General features: G+C 41.4%; 1 protein-coding gene across 1 annotated transcript in view; it reads left to right on the plus strand.

Annotated features, from left to right (window-relative positions):
• Positions 1-209: 209 nt before the first annotated feature.
• The window catches only part of RTN1 (reticulon 1), a 296,655-nt gene continuing 280,370 nt past the window's right edge, over positions 210-16,494 (plus strand). Inside the window, exon 1 of the mRNA XM_053697303.1 lies at positions 210-732. Within this exon, the coding sequence (XP_053553278.1) occupies positions 225-732 (508 nt within the window). The 5' untranslated portion in view covers positions 210-224. The remainder of the gene's footprint in view (positions 733-16,494) is intronic.

The raw sequence follows: 16,494 nt of genomic DNA on the forward strand, positions 1-16,494 counted from the left end.
GTATTATAGGTTATGCTGATTCTTTCCATCTGCCTCAACCTATCTCCAAAAACGTACCATCTTCTGATGAAGGAACATGTTATACTTCCCTGACTTCAGATGAGTACCATGGACCTCATCAGGATTCTGACTATTTCACTGGCATCCTCCAGAAAGAGAGTGCCGGGTCAAGTGTGGATAACACACAGTTCAGCTCTGTAGGTCGTTCTACCCAGGAGATACCAATGTTTGAGTCTCGGAGATTGTTCAACTCAGATTCTGGAATAGAGATGACCCCTGCAGAAAGCAGTGATGTAGATAAAATGTTGGCTGATTCCATAGATGAGGAAAAACTTGAAGGTTATAAATATATTGATATAAGTAGATCCCCAGACACAAAACCACCACAACCACCAGACATTGATGCAGATGGAAACTCTTCCACTGATCAGCATTTACATGAAGGTCTCACAAAGCCTTGGCTAAAAGACCAATACAAAGACAAAAGTGAAGATATCTCTTTTGTTCCATATATGGAGGAACCTGACACCCTGATATCCAAAGAAACCAAAACATCACCAGTCACAATCACACTTACCGGGGCAGAAAATCCATTAGAAACAGATTTCTTTGATATTGACCCGTACAAATCAGATACAGGTTTAAAAGCAGGTTCTGAAGTGCCAACAGTAACCATATCTGAGCCAGAGGATGACAGCTCCGAATCTCCCACTCCACCATCAATAGAAACAGGTATGTTTTGTTTGAGAAGAAAAGGTACCTGGAAGTTTGCAGATTGACTGTTTTTGAAATATAACTTTGGGGTTTGTGAATAATTGGTCCCAGGCATTACAGCCCAGCCTGGCAGCTTAGGGGATAATTTTATTGTCTATGAATTAAAGTGAATTGGATTCTAAGCCACCTCTACATAAAATTAACCAGAACTATCTATAATAACATTGACAAACTATACAAAGTCCTTAAAGTGATATTTTCTTTTAACCCCTTAATGACCGCAGCACTTTTCCATTTTCTGTCCGTTTGGGACCAAGGCTATTTTTACATTTTTGCGGTGTTTGTGTTTAGCTGTAATTTTCCTCTTACTCATTTACTGTACCCACACATATTATATACCGTTTTTCTCGCCATTAAATGGACTTTCAAAAGATACCATTATTTTCATCATATCTTATAATTTACTATAAAAAAATTATAAAATATGAGGAAAAATTGAAAAAAAAAAACACTTTTTTTAACTTTGACCCCCAAAATCTGTTACATATCTACAACCACCAAAAAACACCTATGCTAAATAGTTTCTAAATTTTGTCCTGAGTTTAGAAATACCCAATGTTTACATCTTCTTTGCTTTTTTTGTAAGTTATAGGGCCATAAATACAAGTAGCACTTTGCTATTTGCAAACCACTTTTTTTTCAAAATTAGCGCTAGTTACATTGGAACACTGATATCTTTCAGGAATCCCTGAATATCCATTGACATGTATATATTTTTTTTTAGTAGACAACCCAAAGTATTGATCTAGGCCAATTTTGGTATATTTCATGCCACCATTTCACCGCCAAATGCGATCAAATAAAAAAAATCGTTCACTTTTTCACAATTTTTTTCACAAACTTTAGGTTTCTCACTGAAATTATTTACAAATAGTTTGTGCAATTATGGCACAAATGGTTGTAAATTCTTCTCTGTGATCCCCTTTGTTCAGAAATAGCAGACTTATATGGCTTTGGTGTTGCTTTTTGGTAATTAGAATGCCACTAAATGCCACTGCGCACCACACGTGTATTATGCCCAGCAGTGAAGGGGTTAATTAGGGAGCATGTAGGGAGCTTGTAGGGTTAATTTTAGCTTTAGTGTAGTGTAGTAGACAACCCCAAGTATTGATCTAGGCCCATTTTGGTATATTTCATGCCACCATTTCACCGCCAAATGCGATCAAATTAAAAAAAACGTAAAATATTTCACAATTTTAGGTTTCTCACTGAAATCATTTACAAACAGCTTGTGCAGTTATGGCACAAATGGTTGTAAATGCTTCTCTGGGATCCCCTTTGTTCAGAAATAGCAGACATATATGGCTTTGGCGTTGCTTTTTGGTATTTAGAAGGCCGCTAAATGCCGCTGCGCATCACACGTGTATTATGGCTAGCAGTGAAGGGGTTAATTAGGTAGCTTGTAGGGAGCTTGCAGGGTTAATATTAGATTTAGTGTAGAGCTCAGCCTCCCACCTAAAACATCAGACCCCCTGATCCCTCCCAAACAGCTCTCTTCCCTCCCCCACCCCACAATTGTCCCCGCCATCTTAAGTACTGGCAGAAAGTCTGCCAGTACTAAAATAAAAGCTATATATATTTTTTTTTAATGATTTTTTTAAGCATATTTACATATGCTGCTGTGTACTATCCCCCCTTAGCCCCCAACCTCACTGATCCCCCCCCCAAACAGCTCTATCCCCTCCCACTCTAACTTAATGGGCGCCATCTTGGGTACTGGCAGCTGTCTGCCAGTACCCAGTTTAGAAGAAAAAAAATGGTTTGTTTTTTTAATTTTTTGAAATTTTCTGTAGTGTAGCTTCCCCACACACAAACCAACCCCCCCACCCCTCCACGATCGTTTTTTGTGCTTTTGCACAAACATGATTAGCCAGGTTTTATTAAATACTTTTCCGTAGTGTAGCGGTTCCCACCCGCTCCCGCCCCGTGCACGCGCCCGCCCGCCACCCTCCGTGCACGCGCGCGCGCCCGTGCGCGCCCCTGGCGGTCACGCCCCCGATCCCGCCCCCCGTGACATCACGCGGCACACCGATGGCCGCCCACCCGCCTCCCAATTCGGCTCCCACCCACCAACGATACCGGCCATCGATGTCCGGTGCAGAGAGGGCCACAGAGTGGCTCTCTCTGCATCGGATGGCCATGTGAGGTTATTGCAGGATGCCTCCATATCGAGGCATCACTGCAATAACCGGAAAGCAGCTGGAAGCGAGCAGGATCGCTTCCAGCTGCTTTCCACACCGAGGACGTGCAGGGTACGTCCTCAGGCGTTAACTGCCTTTTTTTTGAGGACGTACCCTGCACGTCCTCGGTCATTAAGGGGTTAAAGTATATACAATCTTTGTGTTTTGAGTTGTCCAAATACAATTATTTATTACAGTTTAATTCATAAGAATAATTGCAAGATTTTAGTTTCTCTAAAAATAGGTATTTAAAGGGACACGAAAGACAAAATTAAACGTTCTTGATTCATGATAAAGGCCTCTATTTATCAAAGTCTGGCGGACCTGATCCGATAGTGCGGATCAGGTCCGCCAAACCTCGCTGAATACGGACAGCAATATGCTCTCCGTATTCAGCATTGCACCAGCAGCTCACAAGTGCTGCTGGTGCAACGCCGCCCACTGCAGAATCGCGGCCAATCGGCCGTCAGAAGTGGGTGTCAATCAACCTGATCGTACTCGACCGTACTCGACCGCTGCTTCATAACTGATGTTTCTGGGGAGCCTGCAGGCTCGCCAGAAACACGGGGCCTCAAGCTCTATCCGGAGCTTGATAGATATGCCCCAATGTGTACTTTCCCTTTAAATTTTTCCTCTTGGTCGCCATGAAATGTTGCATAAGGGCATACTGAAGTAGGCTTAGGAGTGTGCACATGTCTTCAGCACTATATGTTTTGCTTTGTTACTAACATAGCTCCCATATATTGCTCAAAACGTGCATGCTTCTGAGCCTACCTCAGTGTCCTGTTAGAGACAGGAACTAAGGTTTATAAAAGTATACCTAGAGAAATAAATATATTTACTAATAGAAATATACATTTTTAATTATACACTCTCTTTGGTTCATGAGTTTCATTTTGACTCCCCTTTGACAAGCAGTTCTAAATGGTCCTTAAAGGGACAGTGTTGTCAGAAAACAATGTACAATTTTTGAAGAAAGAATAGCTTAAAGGGACAGTCAAGTCAAAATTAAACTTTCATAACTTAGATAGGACATCCAGTTTAAACAACTTTCCAATTTATGTTTATCATCAAATTGTCTTTGTTCTCTTGGTATTCTTTGTTGAAAGCTAAACCTAGGTAGGTTCATATGCTAATTTCTAAGCCCTTGAAGGTCGCCTCTTATCTTGGTGCAGTTTGTCAATTTTTCATAAATAACATTGTGCTAAGTCCTGTGGAGTTATTTATGAGTCAGCACTGATTAGCTAAAATGCAAGTCTGTAAAAAAACTGAAATAAGGGGGCAGTCTGCAGAAGCTTGGATGCAAAGTAATTACAGAGGTAAAAAGTATATTAATATAACCATGTTGGTTATGCAAAACTGGGGAATGGGTAATTAAGGGATTATCTATATTTTTAAACAATAAAAAGTATGAAGTAGACTGTCATCACATAATGTGAACTACTTTAATGCAATGAATGTCATATGTTGTATATGGTTACTTCATGGGCTTATGGCAAGCAGGCAGGCTTCTCTGTGGACGCTTTAAATTTACAAATAATAAACATAAAGGGCAAATAAATACAGTAGGATTGTATAATCAACAAATGAATAATAAAAAGACAATGCAAAATCACACTGAATTTCAAATGAGTAGATTTCTTTTCAGTTAGTAACATTTTCTTTCCCCCATGCATCATGTGACAGCGATATGTCAATCACTATATGCATATATGTATACACCGTGAATTCTTGCACATGCTCAGTAGGAGCTGGTGCCTTAAAGGGACATTTTTTTCTTCTTTCAGGATTCAGATAGAGAATACAATTTTAAACAACATTACAATTTACTTCTATTATCTAATTTGCTTAATTCTTTAGATATCCTTTGTTGAAGAAATATCAGTCCACATTGGTGAGCCAATCACACAATGCATCTATGTGCAACCACCAATCAGCAGCTTCTGATCCTATCTAGATATGCTTTTCAACAAAGGATATCAAGAGAATGAAGCAAATTAGATAATAGAAGTAAATTAGAACGTTGCTTAAAATCGCATGTTCTTTCTTAATTACAATAGAATGTGGGTTTCATGTCCCTTTAAAAACTGTGTATATATAATTATTGTGCATATTTATATAATGGAAATAAATTGGAAAGTTATTTAAAACTGCATGCTCTACCTGAGTCATGAAAGTTCATTATTGACTTTAGTGTTCATTTAAAGCAATTTGGGGTAGGCTCATTATCTATTGGTTACATTTGTACAATTACCACTATAGGCAGATTGTCATGGGTTTCAGATAGGGATAAGAATGTTTCAATGAAATGGACGCTCCAGCCTGTCTCATTGGTTGTGTGACCAGATACATTTACTAATAACGCTAGGTGGGTATATTCTGGAGAGCCTTGGCTTAGCTGAGAGATTGTTACTGGTAGTTTGCCTGGCCCCTAGAACTGTTTTATAATGTAGTGGCATATTATAATGCTTGTGAAGGTAGCATAGGACCAGATATCCGAGCAAGTGATATACAGAGAAGGAAGACACAGAGCTCCATGTACTAAAAGGCGGCGGACAGCTTCTCAACTCGCGAAGCTGTCCACCCGCTTTCGCTACACACGGGCAGCGGATCTATTGACCCGCTGGCCCGTATGTATCATTACACACTCGTCTCAGTATGTAATGCCTGCCCCTTCATTCGTGCCTGACTAAAGAGGCTGTCAATCACCGAGAGCGTGCAAGCACCTCAGAGATGGCGTAGGGTGTAAGAAGCAGCGGTCATTACATTGCATGAAGGAGGCTTGCATATGCGAACCTGCCGCTCAAGGGCTCCGTACATGGCGCACACAGTGTCCTCTATACCACACTTCCTGCATCACCGTGATTTGGTCTCTCAGGTAGACAGGAATGGATATAGACTGGACAGCCTTGCTTCTTATCATCATTTCCTCATTCAAGATATAAGATCTCGTCTATTTAAATGACATATACTTTCCTTTGAAACACGTCTTTTATGTTAAAAAATATACACCTAGATTACAAGTTTTGCGCTAAACAGGGTGCGAAAAAAAAAAGGCCAAAAATGTTGTGTTATTGCACTGTCCATAGCGCTGCCATTAAGAGTTACTGGAAAGCCTCCTTGTGCTGTGCATTATGGTGCATTAAACTCCATACCGCACAAAAGCCAAGGGCTGAGTTTATGTGCTCGTGCACTCTTTGCCCCATAGACATCAATGGGGAGAGAGTGTTAGAAAAAAACCAAACACTTTTTCTGAAGGCTCAGGCGGAAACAGCAGCATACGCTGCATGATAAATCTACCCCTAAATATCTGCATACAAAATATGTTTTAAAAGCATTTATAATTGTAGTTTTGTTGGAAAATAACCATTAACATCTGTTAAATATGTTTTATTTAATTTGCTGTGCTCAGCTAGAGACAGTGATCAAGCAATCATTGTGCATGTTGTAGGGTCAGGAATCTGCAAGATGCAGTCTATAAAATGATATAAATAATGAAAGAACTGGGGGCGGAGCTGAACACCGAAGGGATAGGTAACACAGAGCAAGAGCGCCTGCAAACATTTTCAGATTTTAGGGCTTTTCACATAAAATAAGTATACTATTTTATACTACATGTAAAGGAAGCCGGACCATAATATGCTCTGACGAGTTTTAAAGCCCCAGCTAAGTACACGGCCATTACTTTTGCTCCTTTCTGAAGCCACAAGGTGGCTGAACTAATAAACCTACATATCCATTGCAGAGCTTCTACTGAGGTTAACGGTACCTGAAGATCAGAGTATCGTACCGTATTCAGGAAAACAGGCATAGTCAGTGGAGATCTAGCTGCTGGATTCCTACGATATTGATCCGTTGTTTTCTGGAATCTGGCTAATGCACATTATGGAATCCAACGCTCTGCTGCAGGAAATAAGCTTCTTGCTACAGCAATATCGAAAGGCCTTTGCAACGTTACTTACAGCACCATGTCACTTGCCTGTTACCACTCTCCCTGCCAAGACTACCAGTGTCGGTACTATTTATCAAGCCGTCAACCGCAAATACGCTGGAATTCCGCAGCGAAATTGTGGCGAGCCTGATTTGCCTTATTTATCAAAGCCTACAGACCGGCAAAAGTTTAAATTTGTGACGTAACATACAATCCGCCGGTCTCAGTCCGACACAGATCGATGCTTACGTCATTACAGATGTTCCGAATACAAATTTGGCACTATCTGACTACTTTTGCTATTTATCAAATATCTAACAGGTACGTTTGCCACTATTCCGGCCCTGCGTACCTGCTTTTCAATCCACCGCCCTGGAGGCCGCGGATTCCATAGGAATCAATGGGAGTCTGAAAGCAGCGAAAGCTATGTTCGCTGATGCCCGATACCCCATTGATTTCTATGGTAACGTTAACACCTAACACCCTAACATAAGCCCAGACTCTAAACACCCCATATCTGCCGCCCGACATCGCCGCCACCTACATAAAGTTATTAACCGCTATCCCTCCACTCCTGGACCCCGCCGCCACCTACATAATGTTATTAACCCCTATCCCACCGCTCCCCGACATAGCCACCACCTACATAAACTAAATAAATGTATTAACCCCTAAACCTCTGATCTTCCACATCACTAACACTTAGTAAACCTATTAACCCCTAAACCGCCAGCCCCCCACATCGCCATAAACTAAATTAACCTATTAACCCCTAAACCGAACAACCCGCTAACTGTACATTAAAATTACATCATCCCTATCTTATAATAAACTTACCTTTAGATTTAAATTAAACTATATTAACCTATTAATTACCTTCCCGATCTATCATACTAAACTTACAATAAACTATATTAAACTAATAATTAACCTACCCTAACTGTTATACTAAACTTACATTAAACTACAAATTGAATTAACTATATTATATAGTTAAAAACCTAACCCTACTCAAATAATTTAAATCTAATATTAAAAACTACAAAGTTACAAAAAACTAACAACTAAGTTACACAAAATAACAAACACTAAGTAACAAAAAAAATAAACACTAACCGCTAGATTTAGAGTTTTGTCGGTAAAAACCTGCATCTCTAACGCTCCTTTTTCTCTTGTTAAGTGTAGCCAGTCCACGGATCATCCATTACTTGTGGGATATTCTCCTTCCCAACAGGAAGTTGCAAGAGGATCACCCACAGCAGAGCTGCTATATAGCTCCTCCCCTCACTGCCATATCCAGTCATTCTCTTGCAACTCTCAACAAAGATGGACGTAGTAAGAGGAGAGTGGTGTATTATAGTTAGTTTTTTAACTTCAATCAAAAGTTTGTTATTTTTAAATGGTACCGGAGTGTACTGTTTCATCTCAGGCAGCATTAGAAGAAGAATCTGCCTGTGATTTCTATGATCTTAGCAGAAGTAACTAATATCCACTACCGTTATCACATATTCTGAGGAGTGAGGTAACTTCAGAGGGGGAATGGCGTGCAGGTTTTCCTGCAATAAGGTATGTGCAGTTAACATATTTCTAGGGATGGAATTTGCTAGAAAAATGCTGCTGATACCGGATTAATGTAAGTTAAGCCTTAAATGCAGTGATAGCTACTGGTATCAGGCTTATTAACAGAGATACATACTCTTATAAAGGTGTAATATAAAATGTTTGCCGGCATGTTAATCGTTTTTATATATGTTTGGTGACAAAACTTATTGGGGCCTAGTTTTTTTCCACATGGCTGGCTTGATTTTTGCCTAGAAACAGTTTCCTGAGGCTTTCCACTGTTGTAATATGAGTAGGAGGGGCCTATTTTAGCGCTTTTCTGCGCAGCTAGAATTACAGACTGAGACACTCTGCTTCCTTCTGCATGATACAGGACATCTCTGAAGGGCTCAAAAGGCTTCAAAGTCGTGTTTGAGGAGGGTAACAACCACAGTAGACTGTAGCAGTTGTGACTGTGTTTAAAAAAAAAACAAAAAACGTTTTTGTCATTTATTATTCCGTTTATGGTATTAAGGGGTTAATCATCCATTTGCAAGTGGGTGCAATGCTCTGCTGACTTGTTACATACACTGTAAAAATTGTGTTAGTGTAACTGCCTTTTTTCACTGTTATTTCAAATTTTGTCAAAAATTTTTTCTCTTAAAGGCACAGTAACGTTTTTTATATTGCTTGTTAACTTGCTTTAAAGTGTTTTCCAAGCTTGCTAGCCTGTACAAACATGTCTGAAACAGAGGATACTTGTTCATTATGTTTAAAAGCCATGGTGGAGCCCCATAGGAGAATGTGTACTAAATGTATTGATTTCACCTTAAACAGTAAAGATCAGTCTTTATCTATAAAAGAATTGTCACCAGAGGGGTCTGTCGAGGGGGAAGTTATGCCGACTAACTCTCCCCATGTGTCGGACCATTTGCCTCCCGCTCAAGGGACGCACGCTAATATGGCGCCAAGTACATCAGGGACGCCCATAGCGATTACTTTGCAGGACATGGCTGCAATCATGAATAATACCCTGTCAGAGGTATTATCCAGATTGCCTGAATTGAGAGGCAAGCGCGATAGCACTGGGGTTAGACGAGATACAGAGCGCGTAGATGCTGTAAGAGCCATGTCTGATACTGCGTCACAATATGCAGACCTGAGGACGGAGAGCTTCAGTCTGTGGGTGACGTCTCTGAATCAGGGAGACCTGATTCAGAGATTTCTAATTTTAAATTTAAGCTTGAGAACCTCCGTGTATTGCTTGGGGAGGTATTAGCTGCTCTGAATGACTGTGACACAATTGCAGTGCCAGAGAAATTGTGTAGGCTGCAGTGCCGGTGAGTACTGATGTTTTTCCAATACCTAAAAGGCTTATAGAAATTATTAGTAAGGAGTGGGATAGGCCCGGTGTGCCCTTTTCCCCACCTGCTATATTTAGAAAAATGTTTCCAATAGATGCCACTACACGGGACTTATGGCAGACAGTCCCTAAGGTGGAGGGAGCAGTTTCTACTTCAGCAAAGCGTACCACTATCCCGGTTGAGGACAGTTGTGCTTTTTCAGATCCAATGGATAAAAAATTAGAGGGTTACCTTAAGAAAATGTTTGTTCAACAAGGTTTTATTTTACAGCCCCTTGCATGCATTGCGTCTGTCACTGCTGCGGCGGCATTCTGGTTTGAGGCCCTGGAAGAGGCCATCCATACAGCTCCATTGACTGAAATTGTTGACAAGCTTAGAACTCTTAAGCTAGCTAACTCATTTGTTTCTGATGCCATTGTCCATTTGACTAAACTAACGGCTAAGAATTCCGGATTCGCCATCCAGGCGCGTAGGGCGCTATGGCTCAAATCCTGGTCAGCTGATGTGACTTCAAAGTCTAAATTACTCAACATTCCTTTCAAGGGGCAGACCTTATTTGGGCCTGGTTTTAAAGAAATTATTGCTGACATTACTGGAGGTAAGGGTCATACCCTTCCTCAGGACAGGGCCAAATCAAAGGCCAAACAGTCTAATTTTCGTGCCTTTCGAAATTTCAAGGCAGGTGCAGCATCAACTTCCTCTGCTTCAAAACAAGAGGGAACTTTTGCTCAATCCAAGCAGGCCTGGAAACCTAACCAGTCCTGGAACAAGGGCAAGCAGGCCAGAAAGCCTGCTGCTGCCTCTAAGACAGCATGAAGGAGCGGCCCCCTATCCGACAACGGATCTAGTAGGGGGCAGACTCTCTCTCTTCGCCCAGGCGTGGGCAAGAGTTGTTCAGGATCCCTGGGCGTTGGGGATCATATCTCAAGGATATGTTCTGGACTTCAAAGCTTCTCCTCCACAAGGGAGATTTCACCTTTCAAGATTATCTGCAAACCATATAAAGAAAGAGGCATTCCTAAGCTGCGTACAAGATCTCCTTGTAATGGGAGTGATCCATCCAGTTCCGCGGTCGGAACAAGGACAGGGGTTTTATTCAAATCTGTTTGTGGTTCCCAAAAAAGAGGGAACCTTCAGACCAATTTTGGATTTAAAGATCCTAAACAAATTCTTTAGAGTTCCGTCATTCAAGATGGAAACTATTCAAACCATTTTACCCATGATCCAAGAGGGTCAGTACATGACCACAGTGGACTTAAAGGATGCCTACCTTCACATTCCGATTCACAAGAATCATCATCAGTTCCTGAGGTTTGCCTTTCTAGACAGGCATTACCAATTTGTAGCTCTTTCATTCGGGTTGGCTACAGCCCCAAGAATTTTTACAAAGGTTCTGGGCTCTCTTCTGGCGGTCCTAAGACCGCGAGGCATAGCGGTGGCTCCTTACCTGGACGACATCCTGATACAGCCGTCAAGCTTTCAAATTGCCAAATCTCATACAGAGATAGTTCTGGCATTCCTGAGGTCGCATGGGTGGAAAGTGAACGAAGAAAAGAGTTCTCTATCTCCTCTCACGAGGGTTTCCTTCCTAGGGACTCTTATAGATTCTGTAGAAATGAAAACTTACCTGACGGAGTCCAGGTTATCAAAACTTCTAAATGCTTGCCGTGTTCTTCACTCCATTCCGCGCCCCACGGTGGCTCAGTGCATGGAAGTAATCGGCTTAATGGTAGCGGCGATGGACATAGTGTCATTCGCGCGCCTGCATCTCAGACCGCTGCAATTATGCATGCTCAGTCAGTGGAATGGGGATTACACAGATTTGTCCCCTCTACTAAATCTGGATCAGGAAACCAGAGATTCTCTTCTCTGGTGGTTATCTCGGGCCCATCTGTCCAAGGGTATGACCTTTCTCAGACCAGATTGGACAATTGTAACAGATGCCAGCCTTCTAGGTTGGGGTGCAGTCTGGAACTCCCTGAAGGCTCAGGGTTCATGGACTCAGGAGGAGAAATTCCTCCCAATAAATATTCTGGAGTTAAGAGCAATATTCAATGCTCTTCTAGCTTGGCCTCAGTTAGCAACACTGAGGTTCATCAGATTTCAGTCGGACAACATCACAACTGTGGCTTACATCAACCATAAAGGGGGAACCAGGAGTTCCCTAGCGATATCAGAAGTTTCCAAGATAATTCACTGGGCAGAGACTCACTCTTGCCACCTGTCAGCGATCCATATCCCAGGTATAGAGAACTGGGAGGCGGATTTTCTAAGTCGTAAGACTTTTCATCCGGGGGAGTGGGAACTCCATCCGGAGGTGTTTGCTCAATTGGTTCTCCGTTGGGGCAAACCAGAATTGGATCTCATGGCGTCTCGCCAGAACGCCAAGCTTCCTTGTTACGGATCCAGGTCCAGGGACCCAGAAGCGGCACTGATAGATGCTCTAGCAGCGCCTTGGTTCTTCAACCTGGCTTATGTGTTTCCACCGTTTCCTCTGCTCCTTCGTCTGATTGCCAAGATCAAACAGGAGAGAGCATCGGTGATATTGATAGCACCTGCGTGGCCACGCAGGACCTGGTATGCAGACCTAGTGGACATGTCATCCTTTCCACCATGGACTCTGCCTCTGAGACAAGACCTTCTAATACAAGGTCCTTTCAATCATCCGAATCTGCTTTCTCTGAGACTGACTGTATGGAGATTGAACGCTTGATCCTATCAAAGCGTGGCTTCTCCGAGTCAGTAATTGATACCTTAATACAGGCACGAAAGCCTGTCACCAGGAAAATTAACCACAAGATATGGCGTAAATATCTTCATTGGTGTGAATCCAAGAATTACTCATGGAGTAGGGTTAGGATTCCTAGGATATTGTCCTTCCTCCAAGAGGGTTTGGACAAAGGACTATCAGCTAGTTCTTTAAATTGACAGATTTCTGCTCTGTCTATTCTTTTACACAAGCGTCTGGCAGAAGTTCCAGACGTTCAGGCTTTAGTTAGAATTAAGCCTGTGTTTAAACCTGTTGCTCCTCCATAGAGCTTAAACTTGGTTCTTAAAGTTCTTCAAGGGGTTCCGTTTGAACCCCTTCATTCTATTGATATCGAACTTCTATCATGGAAAGTTCTTTTTCTGATGGCTATTTCCTCGGCTCGAAGAGTCTCTGAGTTATCTGCCTTACATTGTGATTCTCCTTAATTGATCTTTCATTCAGATAAAGTTGTTCTGCGTACAAAACCTGGGTTTTTACCTAAGGTGGTTTCTAACAAGAATATCAATCAAGAGATTGTTGTTCCATCATTATGTCCTAATCCTTCTTCAAAGAAGGAACGTCTTTTGCATAATCTAGACGTAGTCCGTGCCTTGAAGTTTTACTTACAGGCTACTAAAGATTTTCGCCAAACATCTAACCTGGTCAGAAGGCCTCGGCAACCTCTCTTTCTTTTTGGCTTCGGAATATAATCCGTTTAGCCTATGAGACTGCTGGACAGCAGCCTCCTGAAAGGATTACAGCTCATTCTACTAGAGCTGTGGCTTCCACCTGGGCCTTTAAAAATGAGGCCTCTGTTGAACAGATTTGCAAGGCTGCAACTTGGTCTTCGCTTCATACTTTTTCCAAATTTTACAAATTTGATACTTTTGCTTCTTCGGAGGCTGTTTTTGGGAGAAAGGTTCTACAGGCAGTGGTTCCTTCCGTTTAAGTTCCTGCCTTGTCCCTCCCATCATCCGTGTACTTTAGCTTTGGTAATGGTATCCCACAAGTAATGGATGATCCGTGGACTGGATACACTTAACAAGAGAAAACATAATTTATGCTTTACCTGCTAAATTTATTTCTCTTGTAGTTTATCCAGTCCACGGCCCGCCCTGTCCTTTTAAGGCAGGTCTAAATTTTTAATTAAACTACAGTCACCACTGCACCCTATGGTTTCTCCTTTCTCGGCTTGTTTTGGTCGAATGACTGGATATGGCAGTGAGGGGAGGAGCTATATAGCAGCTCTGCTGTGGGTGATCCTCTTGCAACTTCCTGTTGGGAAGGAGAATATCTCACAAGTAATGGATGATCCGTGGACTGGATACACTACAAGAGAAATAAATTTATCAGGTAAGCATAAATTATGTTTTTTTCCAGCGCTCCCTTAAGCCAACGCTGGTATTACGAGTTTTCTGAATGGCTGCGTTAGCCTCATAAAAGTGAGCGTTGAGCCAAATTTAGCTCCACTTCAACCCTCAATACCAGCGTTGCTTACGGTAGCGGTAAGCTGGAAAAACGTGCTCGTGCACGATATCCCCATAGGAAACAATGGGGCTGAGCTGGCTGAAAAAAAACCTAACACCTGCAAAAAAGCAGCGTTCAGCTCCTAACGCAGCCCCATTGTTTCCTATGTGGAAATACATTTTATGTCTACACCTAACACCCTAACATGAACCCCGAGTCTAAACACCCCTAACCTTACACTTATTAACCCCTAATCTGCCGCCCCCGCAATCGCTGACACCTACATTATATTATTAACCCCTAATCTGCCGCTCCGGACACCGCCGCCACCTACATTATACCTATGAACCCCTAATCTGCTGTCCCTAACATCGCCGACACCTACATTATATTTATTAACCCCTAATCTGCCCCCCCCAACGTCGCCGCCACCTACCTACAGTTATTAACCCCTAATCTGCCGACCGGACATCGTCGCCACTATAATAAATGTATTAACCCCTAATCTGCCCTCCCTAACATCGCCGCCACCTACCTACAATTATTAACCCCTAATCTGCCGCCCCCAATGTCGCCGCTACTATAATAAAGTTATTAACCCCTAAACCTAAGTCTAACCCTAACCCTAGCCCCCCCTAAGTTAAATATAATTTAAATAAATCTAAATAAATTTACTATAATTAAATAAATTATTCCTATTTAAAACTAAATACTTACCTATAAAATAAACCCTAAAATAGCTACTATATAATTAATAATTACATTGTAGCTATTTTAGGATTTATATTTATTTTACAGGCAACTTTGTATTTATTTTAACTAGGTACAATAGCTATTAAATAGTTAATAAGTATTTAATAGCTACCTAGTTAAAATAATTACAAAATTACCTGTAAAATAAATCATTACCTAAGTTACAAATACACCTAACACTACACTATCAATAAATTAATTAAATAAATTACCTACAATTATCTAAACTAAAATACAATTAAATAAACTAAACTATAGCACAAAAAAAAAACACTAAATTACAAAAATTAAAAAAATCTTACAAGAAGTTTAATCTAATTACACCTAATCTAAGCCCCCTAATAAAATAAAAAAGCCCCCCAAAATAATAAAATTCCCTACCCTATACTAAATTACAAAATAATCAGCTCTTCTACCAGCCCTTAAAAGGGCTTTTTGCAGGACATTGCCCCAAAGTAATCAGCTCTTTTACCAGCCCTTAAAAGGGCCTTTTGCGGGGCATTGCCCCAAAGTAATCAGCTCTTTTACCTGTAAAATAAAATACAAGACCCCCCCCAACATTACAACCCACCACCCACACACCCCTACTCTAAAACCCACCCGATCCCCCTTAAATAAACCTAACACTACCCCATTGAAGATCACCCTACCTTGAGCCGTCTTCACCCAACCGGGCCGAACTCTTCATCCGATGCGGGCACAAGTGGTCCTCCAGCCGGGCAGAAGTCTTCATCCTATCTGGGCAAAAGAGGACATCCGGACCGGCAGACATCTTCATCCAAGCGGCATCTTCTATCTTCATCCTTCCGGCGACGAGCGGCTCCATCTTGAAGACCTCTGGCGTGGAACATTCAGCTCTACCGACGACTGGTCCTTTAAATGACGTCATCCAAGATGGCGTCCCTCGAATTTCGATTGGCTGATAGGATTCTATCAGCCAATTGGAATTAAGGTAGGAAAAATCCGATTGGTTGATTTAATCAGCCAATCGGATTGAAGTTCAATCCGATTGGCTGATTGGATCAGCCAATAGAATGCGAGGAGCGGCTCCATCAAGATAGAGCCGCTCCGCGCAGGATGGATGAAGATAGGAGATGCTGTCTGAATGAGGACTTCTGCCGGCTTGGATGAAGACTTCGGCCCGCTTGGATGAAGACTTCTGCCGGCTTCGCTGAGGACTTCTGCCGCTTTGTTGAGGATGGATGTCGGGTCTTCAAAAACTGTAAGTGGATCTTCTGGGGATAGTGATAGTTTTTTTTAAGGGTTTATTGGGTGGGGTTTTTTTAAGGGACTTTGGGCGGAAAAGAGCTAAATGCCCTTTTAGATAGAATTTTATTTGGGGGGTTTGGGTATGTAGGTGGTGGGTTTTACTGTTGGGGTGGTATTTGTATTTTATTTACAGGTAAAAGAACTGATTTCTTTGGAGCAATGCCCCGCAAAAGGCCCTTTTAAGGGCCATTGGTAGTTTATTTTAGGCTAGGGGTTTTTTTTTTTTGGGGGGGGGTGCTTTTTTATTTTCATAGGGCTCTTAGATTAGGTGTAATTAGTTTAAATATTTGATAATTTATTTTTTATTTTGTGTAACTTAGTTGTAATTTTTAATAGTAGATTAAAATTATTTGAGTAGGGTTAGGTTTTTAACTATATAATATAGTTAATTTGTAGTTTAATGTAATTTTAGTATAACAGTTAGTGTAGGTTAATTATTCGTTTAATATAGTTTATTGTAATTTTAGT

Source organism: Bombina bombina, chromosome 1 (assembly GCF_027579735.1).
Source record: "Bombina bombina isolate aBomBom1 chromosome 1, aBomBom1.pri, whole genome shotgun sequence".
Taxonomy (NCBI): Eukaryota; Metazoa; Chordata; class Amphibia; order Anura; family Bombinatoridae; genus Bombina; species Bombina bombina.